The sequence below is a fragment of the Vombatus ursinus genome, unplaced genomic scaffold (assembly GCF_900497805.2).
Source record: "Vombatus ursinus unplaced genomic scaffold, bare-nosed wombat genome assembly UNPS02010461.1, whole genome shotgun sequence".
Classification (NCBI taxonomy): Eukaryota; Metazoa; Chordata; class Mammalia; order Diprotodontia; family Vombatidae; genus Vombatus; species Vombatus ursinus.
The window spans coordinates 5,016,996-5,043,213 of record NW_020950239.1 but is presented as its reverse complement, the minus strand read 5'-3'; the positions used below and the strand labels follow the sequence as shown (position 1 = coordinate 5,043,213).

Below are 26,218 nucleotides of genomic sequence, written 5' to 3'. Positions count from 1 at the left end.
CTTAGGACATGGGGTCACAGGTCAGGGCTGAAAGGGACCCCAGAGGTGCGTCCAGCCCAACTCCCTACTTAGGACACGAGGTCACAGGTCAGAGCTGGAGGAACTAAGGGGCAAGTGAGAAAACAACTGTAAGTGACTTTAAGATCACACAAGTAAGATGTTGGAGGTAGAATTTGAACCCAGGGCCATGCTCTTTCTGTTATAGCAGGTGCCTCCACTTGACACTTGAGGCTAAGCACCAGGGCGGACAAATGAGTTGCTCCAGGTTGCACAGCTTGGGAGTGGGGTTCAAACTTGGGTCTTCCCAACTCCAAATTCTTGCCAGGACACCCCACTGCTTCCTCTTGGCTGTCCTGGCTCTTGCAGAAGGGTAAACAAGGAAGCCAAACGGCCTGGAGGGCCATGGCCTTGGGAAGAGCAGGCCACTTACTAGCAATCCTTCTCTGCCAGGCTTATGATCAATTGGGTCTGAATCTCCTTGGAACTTTGCTGTTAGGGCTTGGTGGGCTGGCTTCTCCCAGCATGCCATTAATTTTCTGTGACGTCTCTTGTCCTGGTCACTGGCAGTGTCCTTGAGGTCAAGGACTCTGGCCTTAATATTTTTGTAGAATGGTGTTGTACATAGCAAATGCACACTGTCTATTTAATAAGTGACCATGAAGCTCTGCTTCATTCCAGCTCCTTTCATGGGCAGGTCCCCTGCCCATCCCTGGCCCTTCTGTGCCATAAAGGTCAAAAATCTCTTAAAGGAGAGGCATTTTTGTCCATGCAGGTGTGATACAGACATTCTTGTCCTTTCAGTGACTCTTACCCATGCTTCCTTTAATTTGCTGAAGTGCCAGGGCCATCAGGAATGAGAGAGAGAGAGTATGTGTGTATGTGGGTGGGTGGGTGTGTGGGGGTGGGTGTGTATGTGTATGTATTTGGGAGGCAGTTGGGGTTAAGTCACTTGCCCAGGGTCACACAGCTAGTAAGTATCTGAGGCCAAATTGAACTCAGGTCCTTCTGACTCCAGGGCTGATGCTCTATCCACTGTATAACCTAGCTGCTCCAGGAATATGGTAAAGATATTCGTTCCAAAACAGTCTGGAGTGAAATTTAGGCCATATGTGACTTTGTATGCAACAAGTGGTGAAAAGGGAGGGACGGATCAGTCCTGTGTGCTGCCATCTTGTTTCTTGACCATTAACTCATCTATGGTCTTTGATTTCCAGAAATGTTAATATGAAAAGGTCACCAAGAACATGCTGTACGTTTTTCCTTTCTCTTTGAAGGAGTCTAATACCTATCTGGAAGCCCTCCCCCCACTCTCTGAGTATGACCCAGCTTCACCCAAGTTAGGAGATGAGGAAGATGACATCTATCTCATTCGAGCCCAAGGATTGCCATGGTCCTGCACTGTGGAAGATGTGCTGAAGTTTTTCTCTGGTATATCTTAGACCTGTTTTAAAGACAGTTCTGTTTCATTAGGTAGCATCTACATGGAGTTTGTACCATTAGAAACAAAACCACATAAATCTCAGGCACACATTAAGTGTTGACATAGTACGTGGGGGAAGATGATGTCCTCTTTAATTATCTGCATGTATTAAGAATTATCTTGTGTGCTACATAGTCATCAATTTTCAGAGAATTAGAATGTGATAAAATACATTTAATGCTTAAGCCACATTGAGTGAGAGATGAGATGTTTGAATCCTACACAACTGTATGCAGTGAGAGCATTTGACAAAACCGGCTGTCTCATGATTGTTTCTGTTGGCTCGTTTCAGAGTTTTTGGTCCCTCCTGGCTGGAGGAACATAATGGAACCTTTTTTTTTTTTTCTTTAAAACACTTCAGAAGCTGCTTTTGTTTTTTTAGCAGCATCAACAAAGATATCCCTATTTTTGTTGAAACTATCCATTTAGATTTCTGATTGAAAGATGATAGATAAATTGGTTTTTACTGCATTTTCTTTGATTTTTCTAGACTTAGGGTTCACGTGCACACATGTACACACACACAAGTCTGAAGAAAGTGACCAGGTAGGTTCCAAAGAATGCTTCCTGCACAGAGTGTGCCATGAGAAGACAGGATAATTGCCAAGTAGCATAAAATCCCTGTGAGAAGTTGCCGCTGGGAAGGTTTTTTTGTGTTCACATCTGTTCAGTTGGACCATAGTTTTTCATTGTCCCCTTAAGGAGAAAGTGCTTCCTTAAAAATACTTTGAGGATTTTATTGGATATATTAAGCTCTGACATTCACATAATTGTGCTAATTAAACATTATAAAAAGCCCATCTAACGGAGTTCTTGTCCTCAAGTTGCTACATTGCAAAACAAAATTTTTTTACTCTTTTTCTTTTTTGGAGGCAATTGGGGTTGAGTGACTTGCCCAGGGTTCACACAGCTAGTAAGTATCTGAGGCTGGATATGAACTCAGGTTCTCCTGACTCTCGGGGCTGGTGCTCCATTCACTGAGCCAGCGGCCAAGGGTGGTGCCCACAACGTCAGGATCCACAGGTCTTTGAAGTGCGTACAATTCATGAGAGGAAGGCAGTTGTTATTTTGGCTAGAATGCAGTTGGGAGTTGGAAGTATGCATGGGGGGGGTGGGGGCTAGCTATAGAGATGAAATGGAGCGGTAGATTTGTATTTGCATTTTTTTCTTACTTTCTCTTCTTTGGTCTCATTTTTAGACTGTAGAATCCGAAATGGTGAGCACGGGATCCATTTTCTCTTAAACAGAGATGGGAAACGAAGGGGAGATGCATTAGTTGAACTGGAGTCAGAGCAGGATGTGAAGAAGGCCTTAGAGAAACACCACCTGTACATGGGCCAGCGCTACGTAGAAGGTAAGGGAGATCCACCTTGGCTGCATCCTTCTTCGCTGCCTTCACAGACCTCTTCTCCTTTGACCTTCCCCAGATGTTGGGTCAGAGGTCACTAGCACAAGCACTGTGGTTACCCAGGTGTTACAGCGGGGGAGAGGGAGGCCCAGGAAGGTTAAATACCTTGTCCAGGGTCACAGAACGAGCTTTCGGTGGAGCAGGCACCAGAACCCGTGTCTCATGTCTTTTTCAGGGGTTTTGCCATAATCCAGTAGTTGATTACAAAGGAAGAAGAAAAAAGGAAAGTTTAGCAGAAATTTATAAGAGGATTTCCTCTAAAGAAACCATTAATTTTTAATATTGTCATGACAGCTCAATCACTAGTTTATTTTTGGAGTCATAGAAGACCTGTAATTCCATTGGTAGAAGGGGGCATTTCCTTGTGGGGAATATCCTTCAGTGCATAGAGGCATCTGCTCTGCTCATTTTTAGAGATTTGTCCAGGGTCCTGAGACATTAGTGGCTTGCCCAGAGTCACGCGGTCAGTCTGTATTAGAAGTGGGCCTTGAACCCAGGCTTGGACTCTGAAGCTGGCTGTTCTCTAGGCCATGTTCTTTGTTCCCTCCCTGATGAACTTTGGTTTGCTCTCTTGCTGCCTTTGTCTTTGTAAAACACTGAGACTTGGAAATTTTGGAAGGTCACAAAAAACATTTCCTTCCCTCTGTGTTTATTATAGGTGCTTCTAGGTACGGTATTTTGGGTTTAAAGTCCTGCTTGGAAGCTTGGGCCATTCTTAGAGGAGAAGTTAATGTATAAGAGACAAATATTCCTGTCTTGACAGCTGTTGACTTTTAGTTTAGTCTCCTATTTGAAACTTTAAAAGTGGGTGGATGCCCATGAACCCCAGAGCAGTGGAGATTCAGGTGGTCTGTTTTGGGGTTCTGTGATGTGAAGACCATAGACTTGGTGGTCTCTTGCTTTGTGGGTGGTAAGTGTTTCTGCATCTGCTGGCATTTTCCCCTCTGTAGTTTATGAAATAAACAATGAAGATGTGGACGCCTTAATGAAGAGCCTGCAGGCCAAGTCGAGCCCCGTGGTAAACGATGGCGTGGTCCGTTTGAGAGGACTTCCGTACAGCTGCAGTGAGAAGGACATTGTGGATTTCTTTGCAGGTGCCTCGACCCTCACCTTGTGTCCAGCGCCATATCCTGCTCTCTTCGCTGCCCCCTTTCCCCTGTCATGCCCAGCCAAGCCTTTTCCTGGATGAATAGCTTGTTTTCCTTAGGAGAAATCATACCTGGCATTTCAGTTGCTTTTCAGATGTTGGCCGGTGTTCTCCTTTGGAAATATTACTTGTTCTCTTTGGAAACCTGGGTGTTTTTTCTTAAATCTCTATCACGACTCTTTATTCTCTCTGTCCCCCTTTCCCAAAATAAAAGCTCTCTTTAGCACAAAAAAAAAAAAGTATAGTTACACAAAACAAAATCATATTGTGTCTCATGCTGCCTGCACCTCCAGTCCCTGACCCCCCTGCTGGAGGCAGGGAGCCTGAGTCATCCTCAGTGTCCTGGAGAGTCAGTGGCCCAGGCATCATCCTCAGGTCTTCTGTGGGCCCTAGTTCTCCTGGTTCTGCTCAGTTCGCTCTGCCTCCATTTGTCCAAGGCCTCCTGGGATTTTCTGCATCAGCCTGTGGCATAGTAACATTCTGTTGTGTTCACATCCCTCGGTGTTTTCAGCCAGTCCCTCGTTGATGGCGCCCACTGTGATTCTAGCTTTTCGCTTCAACGAGAAGTCCTGCTGTGGGTTGTTTGGGGCCTCGGGGCCCTTTGTTGCTTTGCTCTCTTTGGGGTGTATGCTTATTAAGGGACATCCCTGGGCCAGAGGTTTTTGTGTACAGCTTAGTGACTTTCCCAGATTGCTTTTCAGGACAGCTGGACAGATGTGCAGCTCCCCTCCTAGTGTATGGGTGCCTGTCCCCCACGGCCACACCATCATTGTCATTTCTCTTTCCAGTCCTCCGGGGCAGTTTTTCTTTTGCTTCAATTAGGGAAGAAATTGTGTCCACCTAAGTTCTCACTCACTTTTTTTTTTAATTTTTTTTTTTTTTTAGGCAATTGGGGTTAAGTGACTTGCCCAGGGTCACACAGCTAGTGAATGTTATATGTTTGAGGCCGTATTTGAACTCAGGTCCTCCTGACTCCCGGGCAGGTGCTCTATCCACTGCACCACCTAGCTGCCCCTATAATTTTTTTTTTTTTTTTTTTGGTGAGGCAATTGGGGTTAAGTGACTTGCCCAGAGTCACACAGCTAGTGAATGTTATATGTTTGAGGCCGTACTTGAACTCAGGTCCTCCTGACTCCAAGGCCGGTGCTCAATCCACTGCGCTACCTAACTGCCCTCTCACTCACGTTTTTACAGCTGTTCTTTCCATTCCTTTAAATACCAATAATGTGCCACTAATCATCCTAATCATAACATTAAGATACCCAGAGATTTCAGGAGGTACAAGAGAAATGAGTCCTGGAAGTCCATGTAGAGCTAGCTAATTTTTTTGGGGGGGGTTGGTTTGTTTTTGGTTTTTTTTTTTTTTGATTAAAAAAATTTTTTTTATTAATTTATTTTTATTTATCAATAATCACTTCCATATGCTTTTGAGTTTAAAATTTTTCTCCCCCTTCCTTCCCACCACTCTCCCCAAAACGGCACACAATCTGATATAGGCTGTTACATATACATTCATATTAAACATATTTTCACATTAGTGATGTAAGTAAAAATTAAAACCAGTAGGAGGAACCATCAGAAAGAGGAAACAAAACTCAACAGAAGAGAAAAAAAAATAGCAATTTGACTTCCATAGTTCTTTCTTTGGATGTGGATAGCATTTTCCATCACAAGGCCTCTGGAGATGTCTTAGATCCTTGTATTGCCAGGAAGGGTTAAGTTTATCAGTATTAGTCATCACACAACGTGGCTGTTGCTATGTACAACGTTCTCTTGGTTCTGCTCACTTCACTCAGCATCAGACCATACAAGTCTTTCCAGGTTTTTCTGAAGTCAGCCTGTTCATCATTTCTTACAGCACAATAGTATTCCATTACATTCATATACCACAACTTGTTCAACCATTCCCCAATTGATGGACATCCCCTGAATTTCCAATTCTTTGCCACCACAAAAAGAGCTGCTATGAATATTTTTGTACATGTGGGTCCTTTCCCCGTTTGTATGATCTCTTTGGGATATAGCCTTAGAAGTGCTATTACTGGGTCAAAGGGTATGCACATTTTTATAGCCCTTTAGGCATAGTTCCAAATTGCTCTCCAGAATGGTTGGATCATTTCACAACTCCACCAACAATGCATTAGTGTTCCAATTTTCCCACATTTTCTCCAACATTTATCATTTTCTGTTTTGTCATGTTGGCCATGAGCTGGCTAATTTTTAACCACCTTTTCTAGAGTAAGTCTGATATGAAAAGTCGTGAGTTGAGAGTGGCCTGTGTTAGGCAGAGAAGGACTGAGGACGTTTGGTGCCTGGCTCTGTCTGACATTTTGTAATTCAGAAGTGGCTTGCCCTGTCTCATTTTTACCTTGTTTTTACCCAAGTATTGGTCTTCTTTTTTTGCATGACAGTTTCACCCTTATTTATTTCCTCCGTCAGTCTCACGTACTCGGTTCCCTTGCGTGGGAACAGCTGCTGTGTCTCCCTGCTGTGGACTTGACCAGGGAGAGAGAATGCTAAGCGCGGAGAGGCAGAAGGGCCTTGAGAGCGGATAGGCCAGTCCCCTCATTTTACAGATGAGGAAATGAAGGCAGTGAAGTGACTTGCCCGAGGTTGCACAGCCCTGAAATCTCAGGCCTGGGCTTCAAATAGCAGGTCGTCTTTCTCGAGGCTGACATTTAATTCATGTTCCCCAGGCCGGGCTGCCCTGTAGGGGCAGAGCCCAGAGTTGGGGCGAGAAGGGAGCAGCTATCCCCGGGAGTCCCCACCCTCACTCAGCTTTCCTCCAATAGAGACTAGGTTTGGATTTGTTTAGTTTTTAATTTAAATGATTACGCTTTGGTTATTGCAGAGTCACTAACATAAGCATTTCCATGTACTCAGAACAGAAAAAGAGGATTGTACGTGAAGCCGTGAGTCTGTTAGGTACAGGTCAAATTTTTTTAAAAATTAAACCCTTTGATTCAAAGACATCCTGTCTGCCCTTGTCTCTTTCTGACCCTCCTGTTTTCTCCTGTGCATCCTTTGAAATGCTAGAATGACCCTTCTTTTCCTTTCTTATTTTGGGCACTGCTGTTGCTTGTCATTCTCCTTCCTCTACTAAAAACAATTCTGTAACAGATGAGCGTGGCCAAGCAAAATTAATCCCCACTAATCCCCACTGTGGCCTTGTGGCAAAACGATGGCTGTCCAGCTGCCCCTTGAGTCACCCTCCTCCATCAGACCATGGCTAGTTTTTGCTGGCTTGTCTAAAACTCCCATAATGATGTATCCTATTATGGGGCAGGCACACAGCAGGGGCTTAATTAATGTTCATTGATTGGTCAGATCATACAGATCCACAGGTGAAGGCAGTAATGAGAAGCAAAGTGACTTAGGTTAATTTTTTTTACCCTACAAGTGAGTTAGGGGCAGCAGATTGGAATAATTTTTTGGTTCTCAGGTCTGAGTATAGTTGACATAACATTTGTCATGGACCACCGAGGGAGAAGGAAAACAGGGGAAGCCTACGTGCAGTTTGAAGAACCGGAAATGGCCAACCAAGCTATGCTGAAACACAAGGAAGAGATCGGGAACCGGTGAGTGAGGGGACCCTGGCCCGATGGGGGGACGCGCACAAGAGGTCCTTCTGTCCTGAGAGGAACGTGGCCGCCTGCGTTTCGCCTTCATGCGCGTGTGTCAGATCTGTACACAGCTAGCTGGTTGTTGGCCTTTCACGCAGCTCCTCCAGGACAACAGTATATTGTGTCAGAGTACAAAGCTAGGAAGGCAGCCAGGAGGACCTGATTTCAAATCCTGCCTTGGACGCTTGCCGACTGTTTGACCCTGGGCAAGTCACTTAACCCCTGTCTGCCTTGGTGTCCTCAGCTGTGAAATGGGAATGATAACCTCTGCCTCCTCCCCCCCCCCCCCCGCTGTGGTGAGGATCAGCTGCAATGATCTATATCTTTTGCAAACCTTAAAATACTATATAAATGCCGGCTCTTCTGAGTGGGAGGCTTTTGGTTTTTTTCAACAGAACTGGATTAAATTTCATGCAGTGTCTTGGCAGTGTGGCCTTTTGCTTTTGTTTACACTTTTTCATTTTAACTTGTTTTTTCCTGTTCACTGAGTTTTGTGGCAGACCTCAGAAGTGGCGGGACAAGTAGACCAGGCGGCACAGGGAGCCCCTTGTAGAAAGGTCACAGCTGGGCTTGTGTATGATGACCGTAGATTGAGAGCTGGGTGTGACCTTAGAGGTTGTCAGGCCCAACCTTACCATGTGGATGAGGGAACCAAGGCCCAGAGAGGTTGAATGAATGGTCTGGGGCCACTCATCGAGGGCGGGTCGCGGGTAGGATTCATACCCAGGCTCTGCCCGACACCGTGTGGCCTCTTGTAATTAGAGGTGTAAAAAAAATCAGTGGTGACAAGGGAGCTGCCATTGAGGACACTGGACTTAACATCTCTGGGCTTTTCCTTCTTGTAATCCCCCAGGACAATGGGGTAGGCCGGCCCCAAACCCTCCTGGATTTGTTGTGGTTTTCAGTCAGGGAAGGGAGACCAGCTCTGGACGGGCAGGAGGGCCAGGAAGCTTGTGGGCAGTGGCTGACTATGGGACGTGAGGAGAGAGGAGGGAACGGACCACCCTGTGGCAGCCCCGGGAGGTGACCTCTGTCTGACCAGGTGGAGAGGGTGGGACTGATCGGTGACTTTGAGGTGTTTGTTGGGGCTTGCTACAGCAACCGGAGAGGGCGGTCTCTCCTGTGCTCTGTCTGTATTTTAAAAGTGGTGTATTAATTTAATAAACACCTGGGACTGATGCAGAAGAAGAAAAGGGGATCTCGGGTGTCCTGCTGTCTCCTCTTTCCTCACATCTGTCCTCACCGGCCATGCACACCCGCTCCCAGGGCCTGTCCCAGGCTGGTTTGGGGGCAGATGAGGTGGCTAGCTATCCCGGCCAGGGTGCCTTCACTCCCTGCCTCTTGGTCTTCAGTGATATTCGGGCTCTGCTGACCGGACAAGCAGGTTTGGCTTGTTCTTTATTCTTGCCTCTGTTTAGGTGGAGTGTGTGTCCCAGAAGTCTTGATGCCGTTGAAGCACCAGGACATCTGGGGCACATGCCTCTTTACAAAGTAATCAACAGAAGCTGGTAACTAAATGTACATACAACATGAAGGATAAAATCCTTAGCATTTCACAAAGTAGAATCAAGTGAGAGAGAGCAAACAAAAAGTAACTCGTGTCCCCTTCCAAGGGATATGCATGTGTGTCGATGTGTGTGTGGTGTGTGTGTGTGTGTGTGTGTGTATGCATGCTGGTGTGTGTACATGTGGTGTGTGTTGTTTTAGGCAGGATGTGTACTGCACTGTGGTGTATGCGTGTGTGTGGTTTGCATCCCATGTATATATGTGTGAGTATGTATGTGTCCAGCCATAGGGTGTCCTGGATGTCTCAAAGCAGCTCCCGCCTCGGGCTGTGGGATGTGGCCTGCTGGTGCTCAAGGCTTTCCCCTGCTCCCTTGTGCTACTCTTCTCCACCCCACCCCCTTGTAGCGCCAGCATCTAGGTGAAGCGTCTTGGTATTAAGTGTCCTTGCTCCTGTGGGCTTTTGAATCAGGTACATAGAAATCTTCCCGAGCAGAAGGAGTGAAGTCCGAACACACGTTGGATCCCACAAAGGAAAGAAAACAGGGCCTTCCCTGGCCAAGTATGGGACTGAACCAGAATTGAACTTTGAAGAGCCTGATGGGAGTGAGGAGCTCCGATCAATCACCGCGTTTGAAAATGAAAAGGAAATGGGTGAGTCTGAGGGGTCTGGTGGGTGTCCATAGTTTGTGCCCGGCTGTGACACGTTTGTTGCTCGCGTGCACCCGGCAGGGACAGAAACAGCCGATGCGTGCCTTCATGCAGTGTAAACGTGGGTGATGAGCTTTCCTGGGCTCGTTGCTCCCTTGAACTCGTGGCCACACTCTCTGAGGTCTTTCACTAAAAAATGAGCCAGAGAAGCTGAGGGGAGGTAATGAGATTTGAGGTTAGAGCTCTGCCTACTGGCCATGCTGGGGCTGCCCGGAGATCTGGGCTGAGAGAAACATTTGACATCCTTTTAGGAGTGAACTTACCTATTCTCTTGGTGCCACTTAATGACTTTTTCTGTTGTCTGTAAGGAAGAAAGTGTTCCTTAGCCGTGACTCAGAGCCAGTGACCCTGTTCCCTGTCGTCACCGGTACCCGACAGGTGACCCCAAAATGGCAGGCGTGTGCCGAGTTCATTGACTTCACATAGTGACCTCCAGAAGGTGGCCGAACCTGAACCATTCTGTCAGGGGCTGTGGTGCCCTGAGGTGGCCTGCCTTTCCTTCTTTGGTCCTCAGTGTCCCTGGCACCCCTCACGCTCAGCAGTATTTGGGGATTTTTATGTGAAGTCTCCCATCTTGGGTCTCTTCCAGCTCTGTCTATGACTCTGGTATTCTCGGACCCGCGTACTGCTAGTTTGTGGCTTTTTGTGTGTGAGTGGGGAGGTGTGCCTTGTTAATGTTCTTATGTCCTGAAATTACGCTGGGGGTTTGTTTTCCCCCAGAATTACCCAAGGAGGCCCCCGAGAAGACTCCTGAGGCTGCTGATTTTGGAACCATGCCTTCAGTGCATTTCGTTCACATGCGAGGACTGCCTTTCCAGGCTAATGCTCAAGACATTATAAATGTATGTGGCAGCAGGACCTTGTGAGACCTTTATCGGATTGAGCAACAATACCCGCTGGGACCTTTGTTAGAGAGGGAACATTGGGTGCTGCCCTCATGGGCACCTGTCCTAAAGGAACTCGGAGGAGGACATTGTTTAATTTTCTGTGGTTGGAGAGTAGGTTTGCATGGTGTACTTTTGGGGAGGAGAGTGGGGTGGGGCTGCTTTTTGCTCCCCGAACATTTTTCTTACATTGACTTAAATGTGGGATGAATTGGGAAGGGAGGGATCAGGGCTGAAGATAAGGGAGGGAGTGGGTGATAATTAAACCATAAAGTAAGTGGAATTACAGATGGAAAGAGAAAAAGAAGAGGGCCCACAGACCCAAACCTTGTGGGATCCAGGCCTGGAGGGGGCAGAAAGACCTAGGAGGGGAATCATATCTGTCCTGAGGGTGAGGAAGGCTGGCCTTTGGGGATAGAGAGGCCATCGAGCAATTTTAGGAATGGTGGGTGGGTAAAAGCAAGGCCTAGGGGTGAGGTGGATGGAGAGGAGGCGATAACTTTTAAAGTGTGTTGGGGAGTGGGAGGGCCAGACATGGGCAGTCACGAGGCCAGGAAAACCCACGCAGGAGAAGTGGACGCGGAGACCAGGGACCAGAAGTCACAGTGGGAGTAAAGAGGCGGTTTGGGAGGAGTCCTGAGGGACAAATTAAAAATTTAAGAAGGCCACGGATGATGTGGAGAGAGGGCATTCCATTCAGAATTAAGAGAATAACAGCCAGCGTTTATATAGTGCTTTAAGGTTTGCAAAGCATTTATAGTGTTATCCTATTTGATCCTCAAAACAACCCCATGAGGTAGGTCCTATTATCCCCATTTTACAGCTGAGCAAACTCAGGCAGACTGGTTAAAGTGAATGCGAAGGGTCACCCACCTAGTATCTGAGGCTGGATTTGAACCCCAGTCTTCCTGATTCTAGGCCCTGGGCTCTGTGCTGTTGGTGACGGTGACAGTGAGGGCAAAGGCGTGAGCACACCAGCAGGGCTAGAGTTCGGGTCATGTGGGGCGTGTCTGTGGAGATGGAAGAATTTTGGTCACTGCAGAATCTCAGCCCCTCTGCGAATACCCTCATTTTCCTTTTTATGAGAAGGGGTGTGTGCGTGCGTGCGTGCGTGCGTGTTTCCTTCAGGGACATTACGCATCTTCACAGTGTTTTCTGGTCCTGCTTTCTAGTTGGGGGCAGGGTGCCTTCATCGCTGTTGAACTTGAGATGGAGGATGGCCTTGGATTTTGGCTTCAGGCAGCAGGGACAGGAGAAGTGGTGGGTGACATGCTGCCCAATGTGGAAGAGGACCGAGTCAGCCAGGAGTGGATAGTGTGGGCAGGAGCCATGAGGGACAGCATGACGGACGGTCGGACAGACGCAAACCTTCTGGTGTCTCTCTCTGTGTTGTCCATGTAGTTTTTCGCTCCGCTGAAGCCTGTTCGGATCACCATGGAATACAGCTCCAGCGGGAAGGCCACGGGAGAAGCCGATGTGCACTTCGAGACCCATGAGGATGCCGTGGCGGCGATGGGCAAGGATCGGTCCCACGTGCGTAAGTGGTGTTCCTGTGTGCACTGCCGAAGAGGCTCAGGAAGGCTCCCAGGCCTTCCCTGGCCCGGCAGCTTGTTTGGAAAGCTGTCCTCTTAGCGGTACGGCACAGAGTAAATTGTGTTTTCAGAAGCTTCCCTAAGTGTGCTTCAGATTTGCATTACACTCAGTCTGCTGAAGCTTTCCAGCCCTGGAGGTTTACTTAAATTTTTGTGGTGTTGATGATCGTTCTTTTTTAAAATAGACACCCCACCCCAGCCATCATCCCAGCGGGCAGGAGGTGGCACCCATCCTGGTCCCCTGCCCCTCCCGGCAGAGGTCACCTTCCTTGCTCTCCCACCCCACCACAGCCACAGGGCGCTTGCCTTGGAGCCAGTGTGGCTGCACTTGGGTGACTGCCTGTGGCTGCCTGTGCCCGGCGGCATTCTGCTAGGGGCGCGTACCACACACACGGAAATGTTTTTTAGCCATTCCCCAGCCTCCTTTGTTCTCAGCCCTTTGCTATCCAAAAAAGTGCTGCAATGAATATTTTGGGGCCTTTTTATCTTTGGCCTCCTTGGGAGATATATACTAAGTATGTGCTCTAGGTGACAGGGTATGGAAGCTGTAGTCATTTCTGGTATAATTCCCAAGATCCTTCTGGATTGATTGGACCATTTCTGCAGCCCCTCTAATCCCATGAACATTTTGGGTAATCTTTGTCAGTCTGCTGTGTGTGTGAAGGAAGGGTGAAAACAGGTTTGTTCTGATTTGTATGTCTTTTATTAGAGATTTGGAATCATCTTTCACATGGTCAATGTTTATTCTTTTGAGACCTGTTTGCTCATATCCTTTGATCACACTTAACTCCTGGGGGACTGACTTTAATTTATTTTTATTTTTATTTTTATGTTTTTTTGGATGAGGCAATCGGGGTTAAGTGACTTGTGCAAGGTCACACAGCTAGTAAGTGTTATGTGTCTGAGGCTGGATTTGAACTCAGGTCCTCCTGACTCCAAGGCCAGAGCTCTATTCACTGTGCCACCTAGCTGCCCCTGGGACTGACTTTAAAGATTTATTTTTGAACCTAATGGCAATTGTGCAGATATCCTTGAGGTGAAAGAGCACTTTATGATTACAAAGCCATTACCAGATGGGAAGGATTTTATACACTGTGACAGTTTTTATTAACAATACTTAGAATTAATTAGTTTTTTGCATCAGAAAGTTTTCATATCTAATTTTTCACTTTATAAATTTACTAGATAGACCTTACTGGAGAAGAAAACATAATCTATATGTATTTATTGAATAAGCCCAGTGGCATTATATTATACTGCAAAAAGGCTTCTGGGCATATTTACATATGTTAAGTGTAGATAGAACAACCAATGTCTGCCATTATTAATAGAAATAGTTTGTGCTGAGAATATAAGGATCACTAACCTCAAGGAGATTACATTGTATTTAGAGGAAGAGAACAAGTATATTTATAAGTATACTCAGAATTAAGTACAATGTATTTCTCGGTCCAAGTTCTTAAAAAGGGGGAAAAAAAACAATGGAGAAGAGTCTTGGGAAGGGCTGGGTTGGTGGCTGAGCAGTGGGAAATCCTGATCTGTTTGTCGTCCCCCCCCCTTTAATCAGTGCTTTGTTATTATTTTTGGGTGCTCTTCAGAGCATAGGTATATTGAGCTGTTCCTGAATTCTTGTCCAAAAGGAAAATAGAGTTTCCAGGAACATCATTGAATCCATATGACAAGGTAAATTTAAGATCACCTGTGAAAAAATAATCATTACTTAGGAGGGTCCATAAATTTGCAGCAAGGCAAAAAGTGTTCCTCTTTGATGAGCTCAGAATACTCGCCGTTGGTAATTAGTTCTGTGAAACGTGATGTTAGGCAGAACCACATTAGAACACTTTCACAAATGGTTCACTGCCAAATAATGTGTGAGGTTTGGGTATTCTATATTGACAGTGTGGTTGCAAAAGTTATTTTGTCTTGGCAACCTTATAGAGCATAACCATGGTTATGTTATGTCTGTGGATGGATCTGTGATTCTCATTCATGCCTTTTAGTAAGTCTTCCAGAAAGGATCCATCCCCATTGTTTAGGAAAAAGCACAATGAACGTTGGGCAGAGGAGGGATGTCTCAGGCAGTCAGGGCATGGAGAGCTGGTGGGCCAGTGGTCAGGAGCTGCAGTTGGCTGAGCAACAGCAGCTCTTCCTGAGGCAGGCTCCGTTGGGACAGTCTCTTGGGAATGAACACACGGAGAGTGCTTCACTGCTGGGGGTGTGGTCGGTGTCTGAGCCAGGTCAGGGGCACAAGAGATTTTTGGTGTTGAAATCTATTTCATCTCTTTTTTCCAAAAATTGTATTTTATAAGGAAGCCTCCCTTTTAGTATTGCTTGCTAAAACTCCATAGGTTTAAGTTTTCATCAGTACATAAAATGTTTTCTGCCAGAATTTCCTCCAAGGGCTATCTAACCTCATACCAACCGTCAATAATAATAGTTAGCATTTGTATGTGCCAGACACTGTGCTTTACAAATATGATCTCATTTGATCCTCACAACAGCTTGGGGAGGGAGGTGCACCTACCCAGTTTTCAGTTTTATTGATAAAGTTTTAAGCAGTTTGTTTTCCTTCTTAATTTGATAAAGGTTCAGAATGGTTTCTTGTGGTTTTATTTTCAGGATGAAGCAAGAAGCATTTCATTTGCACACCTATCTTGGACATGGAATCCAGAGTTTTATCAGCAGCTTTGTCTAGGAAAAAAATTTTTTTTGTGGGGGGGCGTGGGGTGTGGGGTTTAATAGCTTTTAAGAAATATTCCATAGCTGACTGTTTAGAAAGAAGATTCAGTTTGGGATTATGAAATAAACCACCCATTTAAATTTTTGTTTATACTGTCTAGGATCTGATTGAAAATCTGATCTTTATTCGTATGCCCACACAGCTTGATGGGGAGAGCAGACCTAACCCAGCTACTCTTCATTTTTATTCAGTTAACCTTGTTTTTATAACTTAGACAAAGGTTTTGTTCTCTGTGGATGGAGAACCCTGAGGCAGAACTCCTAGTTTGAAGGCTGTAGTTGTAGCAAAGTATTGACGACTGCAACCAGACACTCACCAAAGCAGGGAAAGGTTTCTGAACTTGGGGGAAGCAGGGTAGGTAGTCTTCAGGTATAACCATAACCAGTCAGGAGGGGTGGGAACCCCAGCTGACAACATACCTGGTTGTTAGTGGAAGCCGGTTTTCTTAATATAAATGTTGTGGTCCCTTAAGCCTTATGATATCTAACATTGGTGCCTGGTGAATTTACATGGTAATTAAGCAGTGCTATAGGTTAAGGGAATCTTAACTTCATCTTAAAGGTGCCTGAACTCTAAAAAAAAATGCACACCCCTCGTGGGGTCAGTTTTGAACCAAGTGAAACAACAGAGCTCACAAGTCCGGAGCGTGGAGGGCAGCGGCTTTAGGCGAGCTCTCCGTCTGCCTGCGTCAGCACCTCCTGAGCAAAGCTCGCCTTTGTCGTTCCCAACATCCGTCCGTCCATCCATCCTCCTCCCCTCCATAAGCACAGGTGCATGCGTGCGGTCCCAAAGCTCGGTGCAGTGCCTTGCTTACATGAAGCATGGACTGGATCAGTCCCAGGAAGGCTTGTAGATAAAGCTGTGCTCCTCACACTGTGGCAGTATTTTCTGGTTTACTCTTTTAAATAGCTCCTTCACTTAACCCATTCATAGCCGCCAACTCCAAAGTTTTGTGCTTCACCTAAGTCGACGTGCACCCGTCCAGGTGAATCCAAGTGCTGTATGCTTTCCCCTCCCCCTTGCTGCGCCTCTTCTCAGGATGACAGTCAGCTAGTTTACCAGGAGAAGCAATCAAATTTCTGAAAACTAATTACCCCAGGACTGTGGGAGATGGTGTCTGGAAGAGGGGAGCTTTGTCTTCTCTCACATAATACATTACCATATGTAATTACCAGCTAAAAATATCAAATCACTGGACTGTAAAGTTAGTCAATAAATGAAGGCTTATTTCAGACTGACGAGTATTTATTCATGGTGTGTCTATGCACGTGCATTGTAATTCAGGTTTACCAGCTGAAGTGGAAATAAATGGCTGCCCCCCTCCCCTTGTCCAATACCATGCTGGTTGTCACTGTTCCTAGAGGTTCATTAGCGAGCCCCATTTTGGAGCTTATGCCTCAGAAAGTTGAACCTTGTTGTCAGTACCAGGTGCATGATGACATGGACACGAAGAACCCATCCTTAATGTTCCATGGGAAGACCCGTTTCTGGGCAAGGGACAAGTGAGGTTTTTTGAGGTATGGCAAACTGCCAAGAGGTTTCCTTTGCCATGAGTGGCCAAATTCTCGAGTGTGCTCTCCCTCGCTTTGGTTGGCACCCCCTAGCACCTGGTCAAGAACGGGGGCTGGGCTGCAAATGCCCAGTCATTTGGGGAGCGATTGGTAGCAGGAGACCCAATTATCAAAAGTATCGGATCTGCTGAGTTCATGCTATTCAAACTTATAATAACGTAAATTAGGGTAACTGGTCCCAGCCTAATGGAAATATGTTGTGCTTAATTGTGCAAAGAAAATTCTATGCCACTAACACCTGTTTATCAAAGGAGGAATCAGGTAAGGGCCTAAACCACATGAGGGAAATGGCTCATTGTCACCTTTTTTCTCCAGTTATTTTGAACAAGGTCTCCTGTGAGATAATGTATCAAATTCATTAAATGGTATGTGGAAGGTATAATGACTTAAGAGCCGTATCTTACCGACAGCCTTGGGACAGGAGGCAGAAAACATGATAGAATGGGATTGTGTGAGTCCAGAGGACAGACAGTCCCTTCTGGACAGGATCAAACATTCCAATTCTTAGTGGAAGTTTCCCCTGTTAGGGCTGGTGAAGCGGGGACACTCTTCAGATAGGACCTGTTTGGTCTAAGAGAATGGAGGCCCTTTAAAGGGTTCAGTTTATGTTCATCTGTTTCCAAAAATGAAATAGCTTTTCATCTGTTTACCCAAGGGTATTCTGAAATCAAAATGAAAATATATATGTGAGTGGAGTAGGAAAAGAGAGAACCACGTCCATAACACTGGTATAGAAAATTATTCCGGAAGCTACATGGGAAGCGGTCTGGTTAGCAGAGGGTAGAAAAGTAATAGAAATGGATCAGAGGGAAAAAACAACTAGAAAACAAGATCACCAAATAAATTTATTTAAGAACAAAACTGTTCTACAACCTTTGAATTCAAGTCAGTCGAGGGAACACCCTAGAAATCTATCTACGACCTAAGGGAACCCCTGCTTTGGAGGGAGCCCCAAGATCTGACAGCCCAAGTTGGGTGACTTACTTGATCTGAAGTGAAGAAAAACACCGGAAAATTGGGAAATGAGCAGTCTGATTCACGCACTGGAATACTGAAAGGCCTGGTCCATTCCTCTTCTCATAGGCTTAACCATCAAGTTTTTTGTTGTGATACTACCCTCAGCATTATTTTTGGCCTGGCAATGCTTTTAGAGTATTTCTGGAAGCTGATCCTATATACACGTCAAGAGACCTTCCTACTCTTTCTTTAGACACTTATCTGTTGCTCCAGGACCACAAAAGGCTGCTATTTATATTAGGAGTGTCCAAAATCTTTGGATTTGGAGTCCTCAACCAAGCAGGCCTTTAGTGACTAAAGGGAACAAAGCCAATTTGTTAGAAAAACAGTATTTTTTAAAAGTTCATTTAGTCAGTATAAATCTGATGTTCCTAACAAACTCAAAACAGTGGATATGGTGGGGCGAAATAAGGACATCAGTAAACCTTGGGTTTGCAAGTGGGGATGAAGATGAAATTATCTACAAGAATCAACTAGAGAGATTTAATCTGAAAAAGTTTTTCTTTTCAGGGCTTAGAAACTCTTAAAATAACTGCTTCTGCATAGAAAAGCAGGAATTTTCATTCTTAGCTGTCAACTCATTTAATAAGATTGTTTTAATGGGCTCTATAGATCCTGGATTAGCAGAGGCAGCAGCAGATTGTCTTCTGCAAAATGACCCTGTATCAGGCTTGTGGAGGGATGCAGGCCACCTCTTACAGAGCAGACTAAAAGTTTCAGAGATCTCAGCCCCCTCTTAAAGCACTCTTTAGTGCAAATAATCTAATTTCGGGGGCAATCTGCTGTACACTTTAGTGCCTTTAGTCAATTCGGGATCTCTATTGGACTAAACTGCTGGTGTCCCTTTCTATATATTCTTAATTCTTCCAGAGAAAAGCAGTAATACTAGTAATCCCTTCATCTCCTTCAATTACTGTAGTAATAACAAAGCACCCAGATTCCATTAGAGGCTTTATTTTTTGAAAATCAAAACAAAACCTCATCGAATAGATAGACACCTTGAACAATGAATTCACACCTCCTTAGGGCTGACAGATCCCAAACACCTTTGCCATTTTGGAGTAACTTGTACTTCCTGAGAAGCCTAGATAGAAAAAAATCAGTAGTAAAAATCACAAATCACTGTTTAACTTTCCTCAGTAATCTCGAATGCCAACCTTACCCAGTGGCACTGTTAGTTTTCTGAGGGATTTCTCCAACATTCCTTAAGAAGATAACCTTATTCTTCTCAGACCCCATATCCTTTCTAGCAAACGACATTTTTAAGAAAAGTATTACTGGACTAAGTTATTTCTTTCTTAGGAGTTTGAAGTCCAAGCAGAATGTTGTGTTTTCTCCAGCTGAAGGTGGGGCAAGGTCACCCAAATACCCTTGTCTCGTGATTCTCCCACAGAGATTTTCTAAAGGGAATAAACATTCCATGTCTTACCTCCCTTTCCTTTCTACCAAGGGTTGTCTCAGTGTGACCCATCAAATAAAGGGTGCCATTAATGCCAAACCCTTGCTTCTGCTATGAAGACATGTTTTGTGTTTCTAAATCACTGGTCCAGCCGAGAAAAAGTAACTGTTAAAACTGGTTAAAGTCACAATCGTTTCAGAGCCATCCACTCTCAGTTGTGGACAAATAAAATCCAGGTTTAATTTCTGCTTGGTTTGACCAAGACCAGTTCTCCACATTCAAGCTAAAGTCCTTGTAATGACCCTCCTATAGCTTTCAAATTGATGCCTTTTCATTTCACCTGTTTCTGAATAGATCCCTTTCTTACCCTCAGTAAGCAGTCCTCTGTAATAAAGATTGAAAGAGGAAAGACAACAGTCTGACCGATGGGACATTTCACAACCATAGTCCCCACTTCTGCAAGGACTTCCTAAAATTTCCACCCCAACAGGTGTTGTTGAGGACTCTGGAAGCATTGATCTTTTTTTCTATAGGACTGGCCTATTGGAATTTAGATGTTGGCCAACAGGTGACTTCAGCAGGGCGCTTGTGGTAAGGACTTGGGGAAAGTCCCCACTTTACTCTTGCAATTCTGGCAGAAAGAATTTAGGCCAACAGCAGAAACCTCTTGATGCTAAAAGTAGATTAAAGAAAAAGCCACCTTGTGTTAAGTACGTTCAGAATATATACCCAGTATCCCTGAGGTCGTGTTCACAGTTTGACAAAGACGATTAGAGGGGATGGGAGGATGAACTCATCAGCATCCAGTGGGAGAAAAAAATGACCTTTCTCATTTGCTCTTCCTTGGACCTGCCAATTCAACAGGTCTAAAGGAAACTTGGTTGTACGTGCTAAATTATTTTTCTCCAATGGTTTGAACAATTTCTTCAGCAAGTGACCCTGCCTCTGTTCCTGAGCTTATCTGGCCATCTAAAGTCATTCTATACAATAAATATACTCTGGAAGGGAGGACACTTTGAAGGGGAGACAAAAGTCAACTGAGCTTTTATCTGTCGTCACTGTGGAAAGAGGGAAGGTCGTTCTGAGCTCTCCGAACACCCACCCTCCCTGCCTGGCTCCTGTGACGTCAGATTTCTCTCCCTCTGCAAGTCCTGGCTGATTCTAAGGTGTGGCCTTTGGTGCGAGCTCCTGCCCCTTAGCCCAGGATGAAGCCATCTGTCCCCAGTCTGGTTCCCAGCCTTAGGATGGGCTGACCGAGTACTGTTTCAACAGGTGGTCGCGACAAGGATTGCAAACTGGCTCAGGGTTGATGCTGGAAGGGAGGGGCAGCTCGCTGGCTGAGCAGGCCTGGCAGAAGGTGCCTCCACAATTCTTGCACACATTCTGCAATGAAGAGGAAAGATGGGAGTAAGACAACCAGAAATCAGTAGACGGAATGGTGAATGTGTCAGTGGGTACTTCCTGGGTCCCTGATGCACACTTCTTGTACTAGGAAACACTTGCCTTAATTGTGTCATTTGCAAAATGGGGACCATGATAGATAACATGTGCTTACCTGATGGGAAAAGAACCCTTTATAAACTTTAAAATACTGTACACAGAAGCAATGTGGAGGACAAAAAAGAGAACCAGCCTGAGCCAAGGAGACCTGACTTCAAGTCCCGTCTCTGACATACACTGCCTGGCTGCGTGACCCTAGGTGAATCATTTAACCTCAATATATTTCTATTTATTTTGTTAAATATTTATGTGAAAAAAAAATCTTTACATTCATGTAAAAAAACTGTGATTTCCAAATTCACTCCCTCCTTCCCACCCCTGGTTCAAGAAAAAGGATAAGGCAATCATTTAACCTCTTAGCTCCCAAATCAACTGGCAGCACAGGTGCCGACTGGAGCTTCCGACATGGATGAAATGAGATCTGGTCCAAACCACAAAGAGCCCCAAAGGTTTAAGAGGCGGTTAGTAGGTTTACAACCAAAGCTGAACACGTCATTAATTATTTATACTAAAGCAATATGCAGTAACACAGCGAAGAGGCAGATCGATTATTATAATGCATTACACCTACTTATCTCCCCCTAGATTAGGAGGATCTAATTGTTTATCTTTAGCTAATACTAAAATTCGTTTCCACTTCTGAGTGCACATCAACTAAAAGTAGGAAGAGCTGGCCTACCCACTGGCAGGGAATAAAATGTTTGCCAAGGACAATCCAGGTAAAAGTTAAGAGTTATCATGATTCAACACCTTTAACAATTGAAGCGATGTGTTGGTGGTAAAAGAGTCAACATCAAAACTAGAATTTTTCTATGGCTATCTCTTTTAAGAAGGAAACAATGGGTAATGTCAGTGGCTGGCCTTGAGAAGACCATTCCTTTTTTTGTTTTAATGTTAAGTGTTATATATCATCACCTTCACTTCCAGAGAGATTCCTAGCTAGCTACCTTTGCATTTCCTGAGCTCATCAAATAAAGGTAGAAAAGCTGAGCTGCCAGGGGGCCTCGGATGTAAATCTGAGCGTTCAGCCCCTCTCCAGACGGTTGCCTTCCCTCCCTGGAGAGATGGGAAGAGGAAATACAGAAGGGAGTGAAAAGAATCAAGATGGGCCTGTGTTGGGTAAGAAGAATGTAACATGGGGAAGGAAAGGGTTCATTTGGAGCTGAGCTAACCGTTGCTGAGGAAGGAGAGGTTATTTTGGGCTCTAAGGCACAACAACATGGGTCCATCGAGAGAGTTCTTGTAGTCATGGGCTGAGGAAGAGGAGATGAGGAGCCATTTACTGACCTGATGTCCCAATTTCCAAAAAAAGAGAAGACAGTATTTGAGATCGTTTCTTGGATTTTTAAAAATTTAATTTTATTGTTATTTGTTTTTAATATTACCTAAATTTCCAAATACATGACTCTCCCCTTTCAAAGAGAAATGCTTTAGAACACGGGTCAATATCAACTGTGATGTCTGAGCCAATAAATCTGAGAATAGAGGCACAGGGAGCTGACCGCCCTGGTCAGATCACATCGGAGGACTGCCTCAGTCTAGGCTCCAAAGACAAGACATTAAGAGACATTAAGGACATCGAGGAAAGACATTTATAGGTTGGAACACCATGAGACCATGCCATGTGAGGACTGGGAGAAGGAACTGGAGAAGACGCAGGGGGGACATTCTTATTGTCTTCAGGTATTTGAAGAGAAGATTAGACTGACTCTTTTTGGCATTAATTAGAAGAAGAGGTAGAAGCTACAGAGGGACAAATTTTTGGCTTGGAGTAGGAAAAATCTCTTAAACATTCGATCTGTTCAAGAGTGAAATGGGTTTGGTCCAGAAAGAGTGAGTCCTCTTTCATTGGAGAATTCCAAGCACTCTGGATAACTACATGTCTGGGGCCCTGGTTGAGCCCAAGGCTTTCCCTATAGATGACTCTTCCAAATTCTAAAGTTCAAATGAATGTGCCACGCCATTACGGCAACATGCCCATTCTTCCCTGAGAGTTCGTTACCTTGGTGGTGCTGCCCTCTTCATGGCACAGCTGGCATCTCTGTAGCTTTCTCAACAGGGACGGCTGATCCTAAGGCACCAACACGGACAGCTGGTTAGTTGCTCTTGGTTCTAAGCACATTCTTTAATGTTCTCTTCCCTCCTGTACCCAACTGCTTTTTGCTTTTTGATCAGGCCCCATACTAAGCCTTCTTTGTCTAGTCAAGGTGGGCTTTACAAAAAGGGTCGTTCTGAGGATCCAGTGAGAAGCGAGGTATAGCGAGCTACAAAACTTACAACGCTATAAAAAATGGCAGTCCTTACTAATCAGGTTCGTCAATCTTTTCTACTAATTAAAACAATGGGCAAATTTCCAAAGGAAAAATATTTTAGATCAACACTTGTACATAATTCTAATTTTTAAATATTCACATAACTTTCCTTTGTGTGGTGTTGCATTCTCTATACAACCCCATCAGAAATGGAAGCTTTATGAGGCCCTAATGTCCTTTATATACTAATTCTTTATAAAACACATGGGAGCATGTGAGGAACGGCCCCTGTCCCACTCTGGGGTGTACACTACAGATTATTAATTTTATCAGGCCACATGGATCTACTCCTCTCTGAAGCAAAATGCATTTTAATGATTTCTCATAATGGCACATACAATAAGGCTCTCTCCATCATATGGATAGGGAAGTAAATAACATATTAATTATATAATATAAAGTATTATATTACTTATGTTATAAAGTATTGTATTAATCAATATTAAAGCATTATATTAATTATAATAGTATAATTTTATTATATTAAATTATTAAGTATTGTATTAATATTAAAGTGTGATATTAATATTAAAGCACTGTATCAATTATAATAGTATATTAATGAAATATATTTTACTATATTATTAATTTGTTATTTTTCATTTATGTCTGACTCTTTGTGAGCCCACCTGGGGGTTTTCTTGGCAAAGATACTGGAGTGATTTGCCATTTCCTTCTCCAGGTCATTTTATAGATGAGGAAACTAAGGCAAACAGGGCTAAGTGACTTGCCCAGGGTCACACAGCTAGTAAGTGTCTGAGGCCAAATATGAAGTCAAGAAGATGAGTCTTCCTGATTCCAGGCCCACAGTCTACCCACTGTGCCACTGTGCTGCCCCCATATTATTAATAAATAATATAAACAGCAAATGGTAAATAATAAGAGTACAAGTGGCTGAGGTGCCACAAACAAGTGACGTCCTTGGGGTTAATGGTCCGGGCTAGTTCTAACCAGTTAAGGTGAGAGAGCTGCATCTTGTTTAGCATTTGGCTAAAGTCAGTAAGCTGACATGGTGCAGCAGTGGTGTTCCCGTGGCCAGCGAGAGCCCCGTGTCCACCTCCCGCACTATCTGGCTTCCTAGCTGGGTCTAGTCGAGCCCACTTCAGATTTTAGGCAGGTGCTGTGAAGAACTCTCCATGATCAAGAAAAGAATGGGTTACCTGCTGATCATCAGAAGGAGGCTGCAGTCTAGAAAGGAAGAAACCCAAAGCGAGAGTTAGCAACACTTTGTCCACATGTAGGCAAATGAGAAGAGCTCAGAAATCAGATGCTCTAAAATCAAGGCAGCGGGACCATGGTTCCTTCAGGCTGATGTCTACGGGGCATTTTCATCCTAACCTCACTCACAGGGAAGGAATGCTGGCCGTTCCCTCTGTGGCAAAGATATACACCCATGTTCTACCCATCAATCTGAGCTGATGGCTGGTTTCCTTTCTACTGGGAAACCTTTCTATTTCACCTTTCTCTTCCAAAGGCAAGATTGGTTTCCTGTTGAACCACAGAACATTAAAGCTGGGAGAGATCTTAGAGATCATTTGATCCAACTCTCTTTTTTAAAAATGAAGAAACTGAGGCACAGAGTGTTGTGATGATTTAGCTAAGGCCAAATAGCCAATTAGTGGCAAAGCAAGGATTAGAACCTAAGTCTTCTAACTTGGTTATTAAGATTCTAGGCTAAGGGGACTGACTGGCTTCTGTTCTTCTCTGAGGAGCCAGTCACGGGGTCCCACCTCCCCTTTAAGGCCCTTGGAGAAGTCATCTGACTCGGACACTGTTTTTTCTGGCAGCAAAAGATATAGAAAAGAATGAGATCTAGCAGTGGAAGGGGTGGGGGATGGAGGAAAGAGAGGAGGGTACTGAATAATTGGAGAAAAAATGGAATTTGAGGGTAAAAAGTATTTAATCTAAAAAGCCAGTAGCAAAATTTTCCATCATCTGCTATCCTATCCCTCCATCTTCCATACTAGAAATTGTGTTTTAATACAAGAAAAACAAGTGTGTCAACTGATATAAAAATATAATTTTCTTTAAAACAAAAATTTTCATCTTACCCAATGCTATTTTATTTGCCTTATGGATGAAAAAAAATGAAACAATTGACTCAGCTTGGTCCTTCAAGGGATTATTTTTTTTTTTTTTAGGCCATTGGGGTTAAGTGACTTGCCCAGGGTCACACAGCTAGTAAGTGTCAAGTGTTTGGTCTGAGGTCCTCCTGACTTCAGAGCCGGTGCTCTATCCACTGCGCCATCTAGCTGCCTCCCTTAAGGGATTCTTAAATCCCAGTTCTTTTGCACTATCAGAACAATGAATTAAATCTCATCAAGACCCTTCCCAAGGATTCCACCAAAAAATTCTGATGTTATCTGACCTCAAAAGAGAAAAATGGAAAGTATTTCATTAGAATCAGAGCCGAGACCTTGCTCATCAGTAATTTTAAGTAAGAACCAATGATAAAGGGGGGTAACCTTGGTTTATGGTCTCTGAATCCAGATGCAGAACTCTGACCAACTCTAGTGGAAATTTAGGTTGCGGTTTCAGGTCTTTCTAGCTCAGCTAAGTCTATAAGCAGAACCATCAGACTTTGGACTAATGCTGATTCCATTACCCTCAGAAAATATGGGCAGGTTCTAGGTTCATTGGGGATAGAGTCAGGGCCTCAAATACTGATTAGCTGCGTGACCCAGGGCAAGTCACTTAACCTACTTGCCTCAGTTTTCTAAACTGTAAAAATGGGGATAACAGCACCTGTCTTCCATGGCTGATGTGAGTATCAAGTAAGCTAATATTTGTAAAGTGCTTAGCACAGTGCCTGGCACATAATAAGCATTATATAAATGCTAGCTATTATCATTTTTACTGAAGTTCTGAACCAGGTTTGATTCAGCCCTACTTTGAGTCCTCTTGGGATTCCAGAAGAATAAAGCCCTTCTAAATTCCTTCTCAGTTATGCAGAGCTGAACACCCAACTGCTTCAGAGGACAATGTAAGATTAAGATTCTGAGCTAAAGAGGCACATTTGGGGCTGGTGTTAAGGAGCCTACAATCAGTCTGGGCTCTGAGAGTACAGGGTAGGGACAGCCAGAGAAACAGTGTGTTTGATTATCCACACAGTGAAATGTTCCAGCTAAGTGCCTCTGTGTGATTCCTTTTTCCACTAGGCTGTTTTTGCTTCAGATGACACAAGACTATTCTGAAGACTAAAGAAAGGACAGGAGAGAAGGGAAGAGGGGAGGAGAGGGAGCAAACGGGTGCAAGAATAAGCATCATATATTACAGAAGTTAGAATTCATGAATTCAATATTCATGAATATCCATATTCATGAATTCAATA

General features: G+C 44.4%; 2 protein-coding genes across 8 annotated transcripts in view; one reads left to right on the top strand and one right to left on the bottom strand.

Moving 5' to 3' along the window:
• The window catches only part of GRSF1 (G-rich RNA sequence binding factor 1), a 17,348-nt gene extending 1,026 nt beyond the window's left edge, over positions 1-16,322 (top strand). Inside the window, exons 2-10 of the mRNA XM_027854519.1 lie at positions 1,275-1,428; positions 2,679-2,834; positions 3,839-3,982; positions 7,478-7,613; positions 9,634-9,815; positions 10,593-10,714; positions 12,158-12,293; positions 13,947-14,031; positions 14,968-16,322. Coding sequence (XP_027710320.1) covers positions 1,275-1,428; positions 2,679-2,834; positions 3,839-3,982; positions 7,478-7,613; positions 9,634-9,815; positions 10,593-10,714; positions 12,158-12,293; positions 13,947-13,996 — 1,080 coding nt within the window. The 3' untranslated portion in view covers positions 13,997-14,031; positions 14,968-16,322. The remainder of the gene's footprint in view (positions 1-1,274; positions 1,429-2,678; positions 2,835-3,838; positions 3,983-7,477; positions 7,614-9,633; positions 9,816-10,592; positions 10,715-12,157; positions 12,294-13,946; positions 14,032-14,967) is intronic.
• A 1,164-nt stretch (positions 16,323-17,486) lies between these two features.
• The window catches only part of RUFY3 (RUN and FYVE domain containing 3), a 129,914-nt gene continuing 121,182 nt past the window's right edge, over positions 17,487-26,218 (bottom strand). For 5 of the 7 annotated variants that reach the window (XM_027854478.1, XM_027854476.1, XM_027854472.1 and 2 more), the window contains 4 exons: positions 24,048-24,075; positions 22,578-22,646; positions 20,330-20,458; positions 17,487-18,760 (listed from right to left, as the gene is read on the bottom strand). In XM_027854478.1, coding sequence (XP_027710279.1) covers positions 18,689-18,760; positions 20,330-20,458; positions 22,578-22,646; positions 24,048-24,075 — 298 coding nt within the window. In that variant the 3' untranslated portion in view covers positions 17,487-18,688. Of the gene's footprint in view, positions 20,459-22,577; positions 22,647-24,047; positions 24,076-26,218 lie in introns of all 7 variants that reach the window. The other 2 variants (XR_003568461.1, XM_027854473.1) reach the window with 2 other exon arrangements.